The sequence below is a fragment of the Trichoplusia ni genome, chromosome 21, assembly GCF_003590095.1.
Source record: "Trichoplusia ni isolate ovarian cell line Hi5 chromosome 21, tn1, whole genome shotgun sequence".
NCBI classification, from domain to species: Eukaryota; Metazoa; Arthropoda; class Insecta; order Lepidoptera; family Noctuidae; genus Trichoplusia; species Trichoplusia ni.
This window is the reverse complement of record NC_039498.1, coordinates 5748634-5762596: the sequence shown is the minus strand read 5'-3', so window position 1 is coordinate 5762596 and position 13963 is coordinate 5748634. Positions and strand designations below refer to the sequence as shown.

The following is a 13963-nucleotide window of genomic DNA, read 5'->3' as shown; positions in this document are numbered from 1 at the left end:
TCTGGGTGTTTGTGGTACCTTTGTTGTATCTGAATTACATAACACAAGTGCTTTAGCAACTTACTTTGTGTAAAGAACTATGTATGTGATGTTGTCCGCATTTAATTTATTATTTTTATTTTTTATATATTTAAACCTATTTTGACGCGTACCCACGCGTTGCTCGAGCGACACTTCCATTCACTCTTTAATGCTCCATGGTTCATATGAATCTAGTACGAACCGGCCTGCTATAAATACGATTGTCAACAATAGAACGGACTGATCGCTATTACTGATTGTAAACATCGACGCGGATAGACGGTACCTAGATTTAGTACTTTCAGCCTAACCTAGATTTGTGCTAGATTTTTTTTCTATACGATAAAATAAGTCTATAAAATTGTAAGTATCGGTGAAAGATTTTCGTTCAATATTAGCCATAATTATTGAGGGACAAAAAATTGATTCACTATATTTTTTATGGCAGTTAGTTCAATGACTTCGATCAAGATTAGGGAGAAGCAATATAATTCCTTTTTACGTGGCATATTTATATTATAACCTTGTATGGCCTACTGCTGATTATAGTCCTTCCTTTGTTTATGCAATTGTTTTTTGTCCCCTTCTTTATATCGTCCGCCCATCTCATCAGCGTATTCAAGCGACTTCAAAAATTAGGCGGTTCTGTATTCGTCTGTAGTATTTCCATTATACGCTTAAATCCTATGCACAAGGTGAATGGGACCATTCACCTTTAAACATCTTGCAAGATCTATAAACCCTCAAAGGAAATGCAAAGGAAAATTTCAAAGCGTTATTCCAAACAAAGATCCCTTCAAAGGTAAATTCAACCATCAACAATGGCGGTTTGAATCGAGGGTAACCGGTTTAAACTGGTTATATCTAACCGCATCTAAGGTCCTACCTCTAAATATAAAGTAAGGTAAAGGTGTGGAAGGGAGATGCCGTATGTTTTATTTTTTGTTTGTTAGTTCTTCATGTAATATCTGAATTTCATTATTTCGTTTGAAGTACCTTTGAACGAGTTTTAAAATCAGCAACAACTTAATCAAACGAAGCAACGTTTCACACAACAAAATATATTATGTTAAAGCAGTAAAGTCCAAATTCGCTTGTACCTAACATAAACTAACTTATCATTAAACTCAACCCCAAAACACTACACATAAACAGATAAACTAAAATTTACCACCGCCATAACGATCACGGCACAAATCACAGAAGCAGTTTTATCCGGTTATATCTGGTTATATCCGGTTTAATCCAATAATATCGGGTTCGAGCGCAGGTCGGGAACATTAATATGTGTCGCGTCGTTCACTCGATACCTGTTCAGTTTTAATCAATGCGTTGACATGAATACATGTTGTTTGTGTTGAATTAATAATTTGTAAGCTTTAAATAAAGTAAATAAGTACGAAAAAAACACGTCTTTTTTAATGAAAGACTATATGCAGTAGAGATGAGAATGTTAAGAGGAATGTGCGGTATTACAAGCACGAATAATGTCAGAAATGAGTATGTAAGGGGAAGTTTGAAAGTGGCACACTGTGCGAAAAACTAGGTGGCAACCGACTGTCATGTTATGCGGAGGAATGAGAGTCATGTGGTGAGAAAGGTGTTGAGTATAGATGTGGATCGATATAGGGGAAGAGGACGACCAAAGAAACGATGGATGGATTGTGTGAAAGATGACATGGCAAAGAGTGCTTCTTGTGAGATGACGTCAGATGGAAAGGTATGGAAGTAGTAGACATGCGGTCAACTCCAAATAAAAAACGATGTTATATGGGCAAGGGAAAGATGAAATGTTATTTTTTCTCTTGGCTGTACGAATTGGTACTATAAATAGATTTTCACCCATAGGACTCAGCAGAAAGAAGATCATCGTCGAATTTGTCCGCGGAGAAGATGTGAAGATTAATGGAAAATATTACGAAAACTAATTTTGGGAAGGCCGAAAACAATTTTTTCGTCTTATTTTGAAAACGAATGATTCCCCGACCCTGTACTATCTGCTAGTAAAATCTGTGTATGTATTTGGCCTAATTGGATTAGTATTTACCTTTAACCCTGTACTATCAGCCAGTAAAATCTGTCTACAGCTGCTAATGAACTATTGCGTAATAGAACTAATACCTAACTTTGAGTATCATTAAATAATGCAACGATTTACTCACGTCTGTTATTTTATCGTCCTTGCCCGACTAGTTTCGGGTCCCCATAAATACGCGTGAATAAACCATTGATAATTTGATAATAAATCAGCCTCTTCATCTCTCTCATCTTTTAGTTATTTCAAATAATGCTTTCAAATTCAAATCTTCAAATATTCATTTAAAACAATTAAGATCAGCTAAACTAAAGCTTAAATTAAATCATTACCCAACATAAATCTAAAAACATAATAAATTACCAAGCTAGCAAGTTAACGAGCGTTCTTAGAACCGGATACAGCTAGTTATAACCGGTTAGACGCAGTTATAACTGGATATATCCGGTTACAAGTCTCGCCTTACTTGATGCATTAGGGTTGATTTAGACGATGCGGGTTTATCGAATATGTAGCAGTACATTGCTGGGGATGGTACGTTGTATTTGATACTAGCTGTTGCCCGCGACTTCGTCCGCGTGGTTAGAAGATATATAAGTTAGGAATTTTTGAACGGAAGCCCTCGAAGATGAATATTTTTCCCTGTTTTTTCACATTTTCCATTATATCTTCGCTCCTATTAGTCGCAGTGTGATGGTATATAGCCTAAAACCTTCCTCGATGAATGGTTTATTGAACACAAAAAGATTTTTCAATTTGAACCAGTAGTTCCTGAGATTAGCGCGTTCAAACAAACAAACAAACTCTTCAGCTTTATATATTAGTACTAGCTTTTTGCCCAAGGCTTCTTCAAGAACTCTTCAAAAATCCGGGATGAAAACTATCCTATGTTCTTTCTCAAGGTCAACTCTACCTCTGTACCAAATATCATTAAAGTCGGTTCAGTGGTTTAGACGTGAAAGCGTAACAGACAGACAGAGTTACTTTCGCATTTATAATATTAGTAGGGATAGAAGTATAGACTAGAACGGCGCGACTCCGCAGTGTATTGCAAATAGCACGTATTTCTCGCCTTGTGCTAACGAACCTTTAGACTATATCGCCTTATTGCAAGATAATGTGCTAAGATTTATGTGTATGCAGATTAGTTTAACAGTCTCTTGGTCCGCTAGCTAATTGATTTTGCTTAAGTAATGTTCTACAGTTGTAAATGTGAATTTGATTTTGTTTCGTGAGTAATTTTTGTTATGGATTTCTCATAGTTTTTCAGGATTGCGTGGGAGTTTTTAATTTTGTTATCTTCATTGTCAATAATATGTTAAACTGAAATGATTCACTGCTGGGTAGATCTTTCGTTTGTCCTGCCACTTTATCGTCTCAGAAACGATTGGAGTCTTTAATTTTAAGCTGACGATCCAGGAAAATAAAAAGGTCGGTTTTATTTTAATAAAACCGAGTCAAGTGCGAGTTGAATTCGCGACACTGGGGAATGCGTACAAATAAGGTAAATAAAACGAATCGGTTGGGTGACGGTCGATGGGATCAACGATTTTATGACCGTAACAGTCGTTGCTTGACATCGATCTTTATTTTTTTATTTCGGCAATTCAAATACATCATCGGTAAAAAATTCAACTGTCTAATTATCACGGTTCATCGGATGGTTCATGCCAGGCGCACGTGCAAGGCGGCCATGCCATGGGCACGGCCAGACGAACAAGAATCTAAAGCCACTAAAGCCATCTAAAGCCACACTTAAGTGATTCAAGTTTTACTTTTTGGGTACGGAATTCTAAAAACGATTCAAAAGACCATTCCTTCTAAAAAACTTATCTAGTGTGTGTAAACAATATTTATTTTTACTGCAATTTTTATTTCCTTTCTTTGCGAGAGCACAACTCGAACGTATCCAGCCCCAAAGGCGATCAATAATTATAATATTCGGCTCAAACACCAACCTTGACTTTGAATTTGAATTAACTGAGGAATTCAATGCTTTCTATAAAGGGTGTAACCCTTCTTAAAATTCCTTCCTTTTCTTAAAAATGGCTTCAGAAATATTCAAATATTACAAAAACACCAATTTTTCAAACACAAATTAAATACAAACGCTTTTCCTACGCGGGTATTGAACCCGCTACACGTCACGCACATATAGTTTGGCGTGATTAACACTCAACTACTCCCATTGACCCTTCAAACGGTTTCTTTAGGGCATTAATACAAAAATATCAAAATTGATTTTTTTTTCAAATTTTAAAACATATTGCGGACATGAAAGATTAATAAATTCAAATATGAAAACTCCAATATCAATAAAGTGAAGCCACCGCTTATTGCATCAAAGTGAGGTATCGAGTAACCGGATATTACCGGTTATATCGCTTATAACCGGTATCCGGATATATTGCCATATTTTATTGGTTGCATCTTACCCGTGAGAGCGGTGATTTTCTATATAGGTAACACATTAAAGAAGGGTGTTATAAATTTTAGTGCCTGTTGGTCTGTCTTTCTGCCTACCTGACTATCCGCCTGTCTGTGTGTATGTTTGTGGCATCTTTCTTTTACCTATAACAAAAAACAAACTAAATTGTTAATAAGCAGAAGCCCGGCCGTCTTTCAGCAGGTTGTAACTCATGAACTGTTATTTTATAGAGAGACTTCGTCCCCGTGGGTAGTACATGTAACTTATGATTTATACCTGACCTGTTTTTTTTCACATCTTCCATTGTATCTTCGCTCCTATTAGTCGCAGTGTGATGGTTTATAGCCTAAAACCTTCCTCGATGAATGGTCTATTCAACACAAAAACAATTTTTCAATTTGGATCAGTAGTTTCTGAGATTAGCGCTTTCAAACAAACAAACAAACAAACTCTTCAGCTTTATATATTAGTCATATACTTCAAGTTTAAGCAATATCTGTAGTTTTTAAAAGACGACCTCCGTGGTCGAGTGGCGCACGCACCGGTTTCAAGGTGTCGCTAGGGTACTCTGAGGTCCCGGGTTCGATCCCCGGTCGGGTCAATGTAAAAATTAACATTTCTACATTGTCTCGGGTCTGGGTGTTTGTGGTACCTTCGTTGTATCTGAATTCCATAACACAAGTGCTTCAGCAACTTAATTTGGGTTCAGAACAATGTATGTGATGTTGTCCGCATTTTTTTTTTGTTGCAAACATGTTTAAGCTCTGAGTTTGACCGCTTTTTTTATCCCCGTAACATAATTTCCCTTTAGATCCTTTACACTTTATAACCGGCTTTATTTAGTTACAACAGTCCATTGTTAAAAGACCAGTAAAAAATCAACAATAGGGACCTTAGGCTCGTTTCACAGGACGACTGTAGAACCCCCACCGAGCGTGGCGTGTAGCAAGGTTCATCGAAGTGTAGGACCAGCATTTGATCCACGAATGCTTGTCCTAAGACTGAGTGTCTTTGTGCATGTATCTTGAATGTTCGTGAAACCCCCGCGACACAAGAATTAAATTCCTTACTGCGAAAGTTTAAAAATAGGATAACTTATCATTCCCCTGCCTTTACCTATATTATTTGGGGGTTCGCAACATGTCTTCTTCTATACCTTTCCATATGACGACCTCCGTGGTCGAGTGGTGTACACACCGGTTTCAAGGTGTCGCTAGCTCTGAGGTCCCGGGTTCGATCCCCGGTCGGGTCAATGTAAAAATTCACATTTGTACATTGTCTCGGGTCTGGGTGTTTGTGGTACGTTCGTTGTATCTGAATTCCATAACACAAGTGCTTTAGCAACTTACTTTGGGTTCAGAACAATGTATGTGATGTTGTCCGCATTTATTTATTTATATAAAGAGAAGCTTAATAAATAAATAAAAGATTAGTTCGGTGGTTTTATATAGTTTTTAAAGTTGCTTTCTTAAGGACGATTCATAATTAAACGATGCAACGGCTAAGCAAAGAAGGAACATGGGATGGGTTTTGTCTGTAAAAGTCTAACACTCCCTTCTGCTTGACATAAAGCGAGAGGAGGCATTTGGTAATTAATTCTCATCTCAAAAAAGAACCCCATTTCTCTGCCAAAATTAAGTGGTTGTATGCCTTCAGCCCTCCCCTGTAACATCGCCCGGTACAGCTGTGTAACAAGCCTTATGTTGTCATAAGCGGGTAGCCGCCATTTTGCCGGGTATATAAATTATATCCGGATGAAGTGAACCTGAACAAAATATGGAATATTCGAAACCGTTTTGTATTATTTTAGGGTCTAAAGGTTTATCATTGATGGTTTAACCGTTAATTTTAATGGGTTCTTATTGTTTTGGGTTTATTGTTTTGAAATATGTGGTTTTAGTTTGATATTCATAATGTTTTGATATAGCGAGGCCTTGTTTAAGAATCCATAGCTTCTGTAAATTTAATTAAAATACTTTTTTAAATTTAAAAATATAATTCCAAAAAAACATGAACATGTATTTTATGTGAATTTCCTAACACCATCTTTGATTTCCTCCTCCAAAGCAATATTTTAAACAATTACTTGCATAACGAAAAGATTTTCAAGATTCAACCGATTAATCTATACTCTATACTAATATATAAAGCTGAAGAGTTTGTTTGTTTGTTTGTTTGAACGCGCTAATCTCAGGAACTACGGGTCCAAATTGAAAAATTATTTTTGTGTTGAATAGACCATTCATCGAGGAAGGCTTTAGGCTATAAACCATCACGCTTATAATAGCGAAGATACAATGGAAAATGTGAAAAAAACAGGGCAGGTACAAATCATAACTTATATCTTCTACCCACGGGGACGAAGTCGCGAGCAACAGTTAATTAAACCATACAAATTTAAGACACCACATTCAATATAAGTAACTATGTACAAATTCACCTATTAAGTTAAAACAATTTATTAAAAAAATCTACAAACTCAACTTACACCAATAAAAATTTAAACTCTATCAGGTATCAACCCTATACAAAATCAATTTTAAAGTTCAACATAAACTAGGTTAGTGCAGCCCTAGGTGGCGTGACGTCATAGCAGCCGACAGGACGGTATAATCGATTCATAGATCAAATAGAACGGCGCGTGACATAGGTCGCGCGAACGGGAAAAGGTGGAAGGGTGTATGTAGGGTTGGCACTAACCAGTTAGTTACCGTACTCACCCGAAATGGTTCGAGCGATTTTACCAAATTTTATATGCGTATTCAGTAGATCTGAGAATCGACTAACATATTTTTTCATACCTCTAAGTGTTAAGGGTTGCTCACACTAAAAAAAAATATATTATTTTTGGACGATTTTTTTTTTTTTAATAATGTGGCATTAAAAATACATACAACTAGAAATAATTTATTAGACAAAACAACGTTTGCTGGGTCAGCTAGTATATAATAATAACATTTTTCTTACTCCTTCCTTTTACTATTTCTGATTAATTTCATCAATTAACTGCCTTGGGACCCCCCAAGGCAGTTAATTGTTCCCCCTAGGACACACCGAACTTAAGTGTTTCGGTGGTTTTCGTTCGTTTTATTGTAGATTCTGGCTTACAGGAGTTGCAATGACGGGCATATGTGGCGGGCTAGGCCCATTCAAAATATAAGTCATTGTTACTTTCTTTGATATCTAATGTGAATTTGCGGTTTATGTATGATTTTTTTTGCTCGGTATGGAGGTTCGATCTTAAGGTAGGTAAAGTATCAATGAGACCTTTTTAAATTTTCTTTCTAAATTATTCTTAAACACCACTGATAAACGGTCAAGGAAAACATCGCGAGGAAACCTCGCATTCCAAATATTGGAATCTCAAATCGCCTGCAGTGAGCTAACGTGGTGATCAATGCTCAAAACTTCCTTATAGAAAGCGGCCTATGCCCAGCAGTGGGAAATTTAACGATTGCTATTAATTGACGTTTCAAGGCCTTTATTAGTTACATGATTCCCAAGTACAATTAACAAATGTACTTATTATAATAATGAAACAACGGTTGACATCGACGAACTGAACGAACTTTTGAATTCACTTAAACATTTACATAAGGAATGTAGATGGCGCTAGTTGTATTGTTATTGTTACCATATTAATAAAAAAATAACACTTTTATAATAACTATCGTGTGACTGATTCATTATTAAATGATGTAACGGTTTACTCACGCGTATTTATCGGGGTAGCCCGACTAGTTTCGGACCCAACCGGAGTCCTTAATCATGAGCAGACGCGGCGGGATCGCGAGTCGACGAGTTCGCCGCGTCTGCGTGAGTAAACCGTTACATCATTTAAAAATAACACTTATTCGCTAAAGATTGTTATTAATTGTCACCAAATAAACCATTTCTCACCTTCTACTAGTTTTTGCCAACCCTAAGTTACTAACTAAACCTATAAGAGATTGAACCGTAAATATTTGTCAATTTCGGTACAAATATGGCGGTGGTCCGAGCGTGGAATGCGAAGGGCTAAGGGTTCGCAGGTCAGTGATATTTATATATATGTACAGACGGACCCGACAGATGTTTGTTCTATGTATATTTCAAGCGATTAGGGTATCGAGCTAAATTGGAAATTAAAGGACGATTTAAAGTAATTTCAGTATGATCTATTTTGATATTACAGCTATTTTTATTATATAACAGATAAGGAACCAAGTGCCTAGAAAATATTTTTTTTATTAATTACCATTACTAAAACCATTGATATACATAGCATTCAAAAATTACAAAAGTTTTTAAATTAAATCGGTGCTGCCAATTAGTAGGTGTTCAGTGACATACACACGTACCTGCAGTAGGCTTAAGGCTCTTTAGAAAAGTTCTCCTAGAGTCATAATCAGCTCCTTTAGCTATGGCACAGTTCTACACTTAATATAAAACCTCCTTCATTCATTATTTTGGATTTTGGAGCGTTTTTCCTTCTTATTATATGTACAAAACCCTCCTTTTATAACCTGTTTCTTTATACAACGCAAATACTCGTTTATGCACCATTGGTGGAAGGAAAAGTGACTAAAAATTAAAATCTATATCTATACTCTATACTCTATACTTACTTACTTACTTACTAATATATAAAGCTGAAGAGTTTGTTTGTTTGTTTGTTTGTTTGAACGCGCTAATCTCAGGAACTACTGGTCCAAATTGAAAAAATATTTTTGCGTTAAATAGACCATTAATCGAGGAAGGCTTTAGGCTATAAACCATCACGCTGCGACTAATAGGAGCGAAGATAGGTACAATGGAAAACGTGAAAAAACAGGGCAGGTATAAATCATAACTTATATCTTCTACCCACGGGAACGTAGTCGCGGGCAACAGCTAGTAATAATATATCATGGGACAAGTCACACACGGTTACCTGATCCCAAGCTAAGCAGAGCTTGTGTTATGGTAACCAGACAACTGATAAACTTAATTATATATTTCTAAATACATACATATTATAGATAAATTACACCCAGACACCAGAAATGAAATGCAGAATCAAATGCCAGTATGAAGAACTTTTTTTCAAAGTTATGTTTCTTTTGTTTCCAGATGAACATGGATTTGGATCCGCTATTCATATCAGAGTGATAACGAGACGTCAGCAAGATGACTGCAACAAAAGTAAGTAAATTATATAATATTATTTTGATTATTCACTATCTTACAGTCACACAAATATGTAGTAATCCACAGCCACCCGAATATAAGTTTGGGTAACATAGTGGTTTCTTAGGTTTACGCGAATGTTAGACATTGAAATGAAACTACTTTTACCTACTTGGGATCCAATAATAAATAAACCCAAGGCCAAACCCAAGAGCAGCGCTGCAAGAGATCACGACACAGTGAGCTCATACTGCGTAGGTCGGACCACGGTAGAACGAGCAACATCTTCTGTCAAGACGAACGCTGTCTCAGTCTGCCCGTGACCATGATAAATGCAAAGGTTTCGAAACGTCGGGAACTAAAATCAAAAATTAAACCGCGATAAAATCCGTAAAAGTAGTTTCGATTCAATAAGTTTGGGTAGCTAGAGGTACGAGTCAATAGTCAGGTGATTTGGTCAGAGCTAGCGGCTATGTGCGTAGTCTGAATCAGTGAGAGTGGGAGTTGAACTCAACGGATTCCCCGCAAACAAGGAAAAACATAGCCACAAAAGGAATTCAGAATCTGTGCAAAATTTCTCGTGTCTTGTGATAGATAAGAGGAAAGCTTTACAGATCCGTTTGTACGCTTTAGATACAGAATCTTACGAAAAGAGAACCCATTCACCAATTATTCATTATTTCTTAATTTAGGAAAGTTTGGACCACTCCAGTCCTTTGTTGAGGATTCAAAACTCATTTGGCATCTTTTTTCACACTAACCCATGTTTCCATGAAATCCATTCGGATGTTAGTTAAGTCTAACTGCATCTAAGGCAAATCATCTTTCTTAATATATTGTCTCGTCTCCTGTATCTCAGTCCTCGGCAAAGGACTCCCCCCAAATCTTTCCAAGATCCTCTATCCTGCGACACTTTGAATCAGCCGACTTGGTAAGCCTTCAAACTATCCCACCATCCCTTCCTTTCTTCTTTCAAATTTTGTTACATCTTGGTCAAGATTCAATTCCATTCATCCTTTTATGTCATCATCCAAGAACATAAATATAACATTTCACTTTACGAAATTTGAGCCATAAAAAATATAAAAGCGAGGGGCCATTAAGCGGTATTTTTCCGCCAAATTTTCCGGTGACATGCCATGTTCGAATTGAACGAAAAATGTCCTTTGGAAAGGGTCGAAATACGTCGCCTTAAATGAAAATGGAAGGTGGTATCAATGGTTATAGCTTCATTTTGAGGGTTATTTTTGAATACCGACGCAAAAAGAGGGATGTTGTAAGTTCGACACGTTGTTCTGTTTGACTATCTGTCCGCCCCTTTGTCTAATTATCCATCTGTCTGTTGGTCTGTCGCATCATAGCACCAGAAAAGATTGATCGATTTCAATTTAGTTTTGTATTAAAGGTGAATTATATGCGAAAGTTCTTAAATATTATATTTCTCCATTCTTCTGTATTTAATTTAGTTTTATTTTAATGTTTGTTACCTCAGAACTTCTGACTTGTAGTAGCGATTTTATTGCTTCTTTTTTTTCCTTTGACGTGAAGTAGTTGCCATTAATTCCCATAAAATCATCAAGTTTGGCTTAGTAGTTTTTTATGTGTAGTCGGTTGTATGTTTTTGTAGTAAAAACAATATTGTAATTATTTTGCTATTACATTAAACGGGTGAAAGGGTGACAATAGAACGTCGCATTTGTCGCGTCCTAGATACAACGGTTTTAAGTCGCTTATCTCGTAGTCAAGGATAAAAATGCCCGTTCTAATACAATTCCGACTATGAAACTGAGAAGGAAAACAAAATTTACAAAAAACATCGGTCACCCAACAAATTTATGACCTTACCAAGCGTTGCTTAACCTCGATTTTTTTACTTATCATAGTGGCTACTGGAACACAGCATCTCGTTAGCCTGATACTATAATTAACAATTCGACGCACGCCCGGTGCAGTTACAATGAATAAAGATCAAAATTAACATGCGTGAAACGCGTGAAACGCTCCGAAAATACGAATGCATGCACCCCTAAACAAACACCAATCAAAATGCAATTCTACGCTTTTGGTTTACAGTTGAATTTTGCCTAAAATTTATTTTTTGTATGTCTGTATTTGTGTGGGTTGAAACTAATAGCTTCCCTGTATTTCATTCATGGTTAATGGGATTTAGATGTTCCAAAATACAACCTTTTGGGGTTTATTTGCGTTGCCTTGGCTGTAAGCTATATTAAAGCAGCTTTCATACTAAGTCTATAACCTCTTAAGTTAATATTATAAGGAGGTTTGTTCCTCTTTCACTCAAAAACCACTGAACCGATTTAGACGAAACTTGGTACGCAGATAGTTTATGGCCAGGATTAACATGTAGATTTTATCCCGATTTTATGTTTCCGTGGGATTATATTCGATTTGTAACAGCTAGTCTAGTACTGTATACCTATGAATTAGAATCTCAGTTAGCCAATTTTATATCGCGTTGTAGCCAAATCTAAGGGGAAGATCTCTCTCACAAGCCTTCAGGCAATTCTATTTCTATAAAAGTTACTTTTTCTTTCAATCACACTTTTTATTTTTAGATAAAAATATTTTTGCTTGTGCCTCAGGGTGCCTTAATCTAAGTGATATATTTGTATAGTAGAAAACCTTTTCCAGGATGTTAAATTAGCCTAGTGGTATTACAGATGGGCTGTCGAGTCAAAAGTCGTAGGTTCAAATCACTGCACGAAGTAATTTTATTTTTAATAATGGTGCGTGTTATGTACTCGTTCATCACTTATTAAAAGCTGTGACGGAAAATATCGTGAGCAAATAAGCAGACCTTTAGACCAAAGAAATGTAGACACAAGGTATTATGTACAATGTACCTACATACATCAGTATATCAGTGAACTATGACATCATCATCATAAGCACCACTTTCGGTCGGTACGTTCGTCCGTCTGTCACTAAGCTGTAGGCTAAAAACTGCGACTGTTGCCTTTACAATAACAAAAAAAAAACATAAATCAAGGTATAACGGTTTATTTTAAAAGCAGTATTTTTTTTTTACTAAAGTTTGCTTATTTTAGCACATTTGTGCAAAACACCACCGTGTGTCGCATTTCACTGGTTTTTAGGGTACAGTACCCAAATATTTACAAACAAACAAACAAACGTTATAAACAAACCAAAAACTACAAATAAAGACAGAGTTTAAGCAACGCATCATACGACCACACTTTTTTTGATGCATAACCAATAAATTTATCACCCAACCGAATTGTACATCTTAAACCTATTTATCCAAAACCATCAACCTCATCACAACTCGCTCTCGTCTTTAAACCTATATTTATCGGTTCCCTAATGTTTTCCAACATAGGTCGTAGGTGATCTAAGTAATAGAGATGTTTTGTCTTCATCGGACATCGCTTGAAAGCTTCTGACAGGGCCATCTATCACGGTCACGTGACTGCACGACGCGATGTACCACTTACGATGTATTAAACGTTGAACTGGGTTCTTGCGGCGGAGTTAGTTGATATTTCTGAAAAATATGACTTCGCTGCACCAATTTCTAAGTTGTGAATGGTTAAAAAATGTTTTGGAACCTGTCTTGGGGTGATTTTTGATCATTCCGAAGATTTTAAATACGTTTCTGCTAAATAATATGCTTTTTTGTGTAACATTTAGATTCCTCATTGCTATTTTGCTTCAATTGATTATAGCGTGATGGTATACAAAATGTAGCTTGATATTGGCATTTTTTTGGCGTTTCTGTAAGTTTAGAGACAATTAGACACAAGACATAAGAAGTAAAAAGAATCTTTCTCTTTTTGACAATAAAAAGGGAGTTTCCTTAAATCGCGGGGGATTTCACAAACACACCCACATTTCCTCTTTTCAGTATTAGTGTAGGTAAAATCATTTGCCTCTCAAAACCCTCGCTATTCAACCCTGATGAAATCTCATTTGCTAACATTTCATGTCATGTAAAGATTAGGGATAATAATCCACATCTTTCACACAACGCCATCTAGCCTCAAACTAAGCAGAACTTGTATTATGAGTAACAGACCACAGATAAACACACATATACATTTACTTATTAAAATAAACATAAGTTAGTCACAGAACAAATGACCGTGTTTATCACACAAAAAATACTTTGTGTGGGAACCGAACCCACGACCTCAGGTATAGCAGTCAGGGCCACTAACCACTAGACCGAGGAAGCGCGGATCACTAGAATCTGACAGCGTCCTGCTGGGGAGCTTTTTGCTCAGTTTCTTCTCTCACATCAAAAGCTCTTAGGAAACGGTGAAGGGTGGGATAACTGGTTGCTGTCCAAT

General features: G+C 36.4%; 1 protein-coding gene across 3 annotated transcripts in view; it reads left to right on the top strand.

Annotated features, from left to right (window-relative positions):
• The window catches only part of LOC113504265 (diacylglycerol kinase 1-like), a 118082-nt gene that overhangs the window by 53624 nt on the left and 50495 nt on the right, over window positions 1–13963 (top strand). For 2 of the 3 annotated variants that reach the window (XM_026886483.1, XM_026886480.1), the window contains exon 1: window positions 9318–9647. In XM_026886483.1, coding sequence (XP_026742284.1) covers window positions 9633–9647 — 15 coding nt within the window. In that variant the 5' untranslated portion in view covers window positions 9318–9632. Of the gene's footprint in view, window positions 1–9317; window positions 9648–13963 lie in introns of those variants that run through there. The other variant, XM_026886481.1, reaches the window with a different exon arrangement.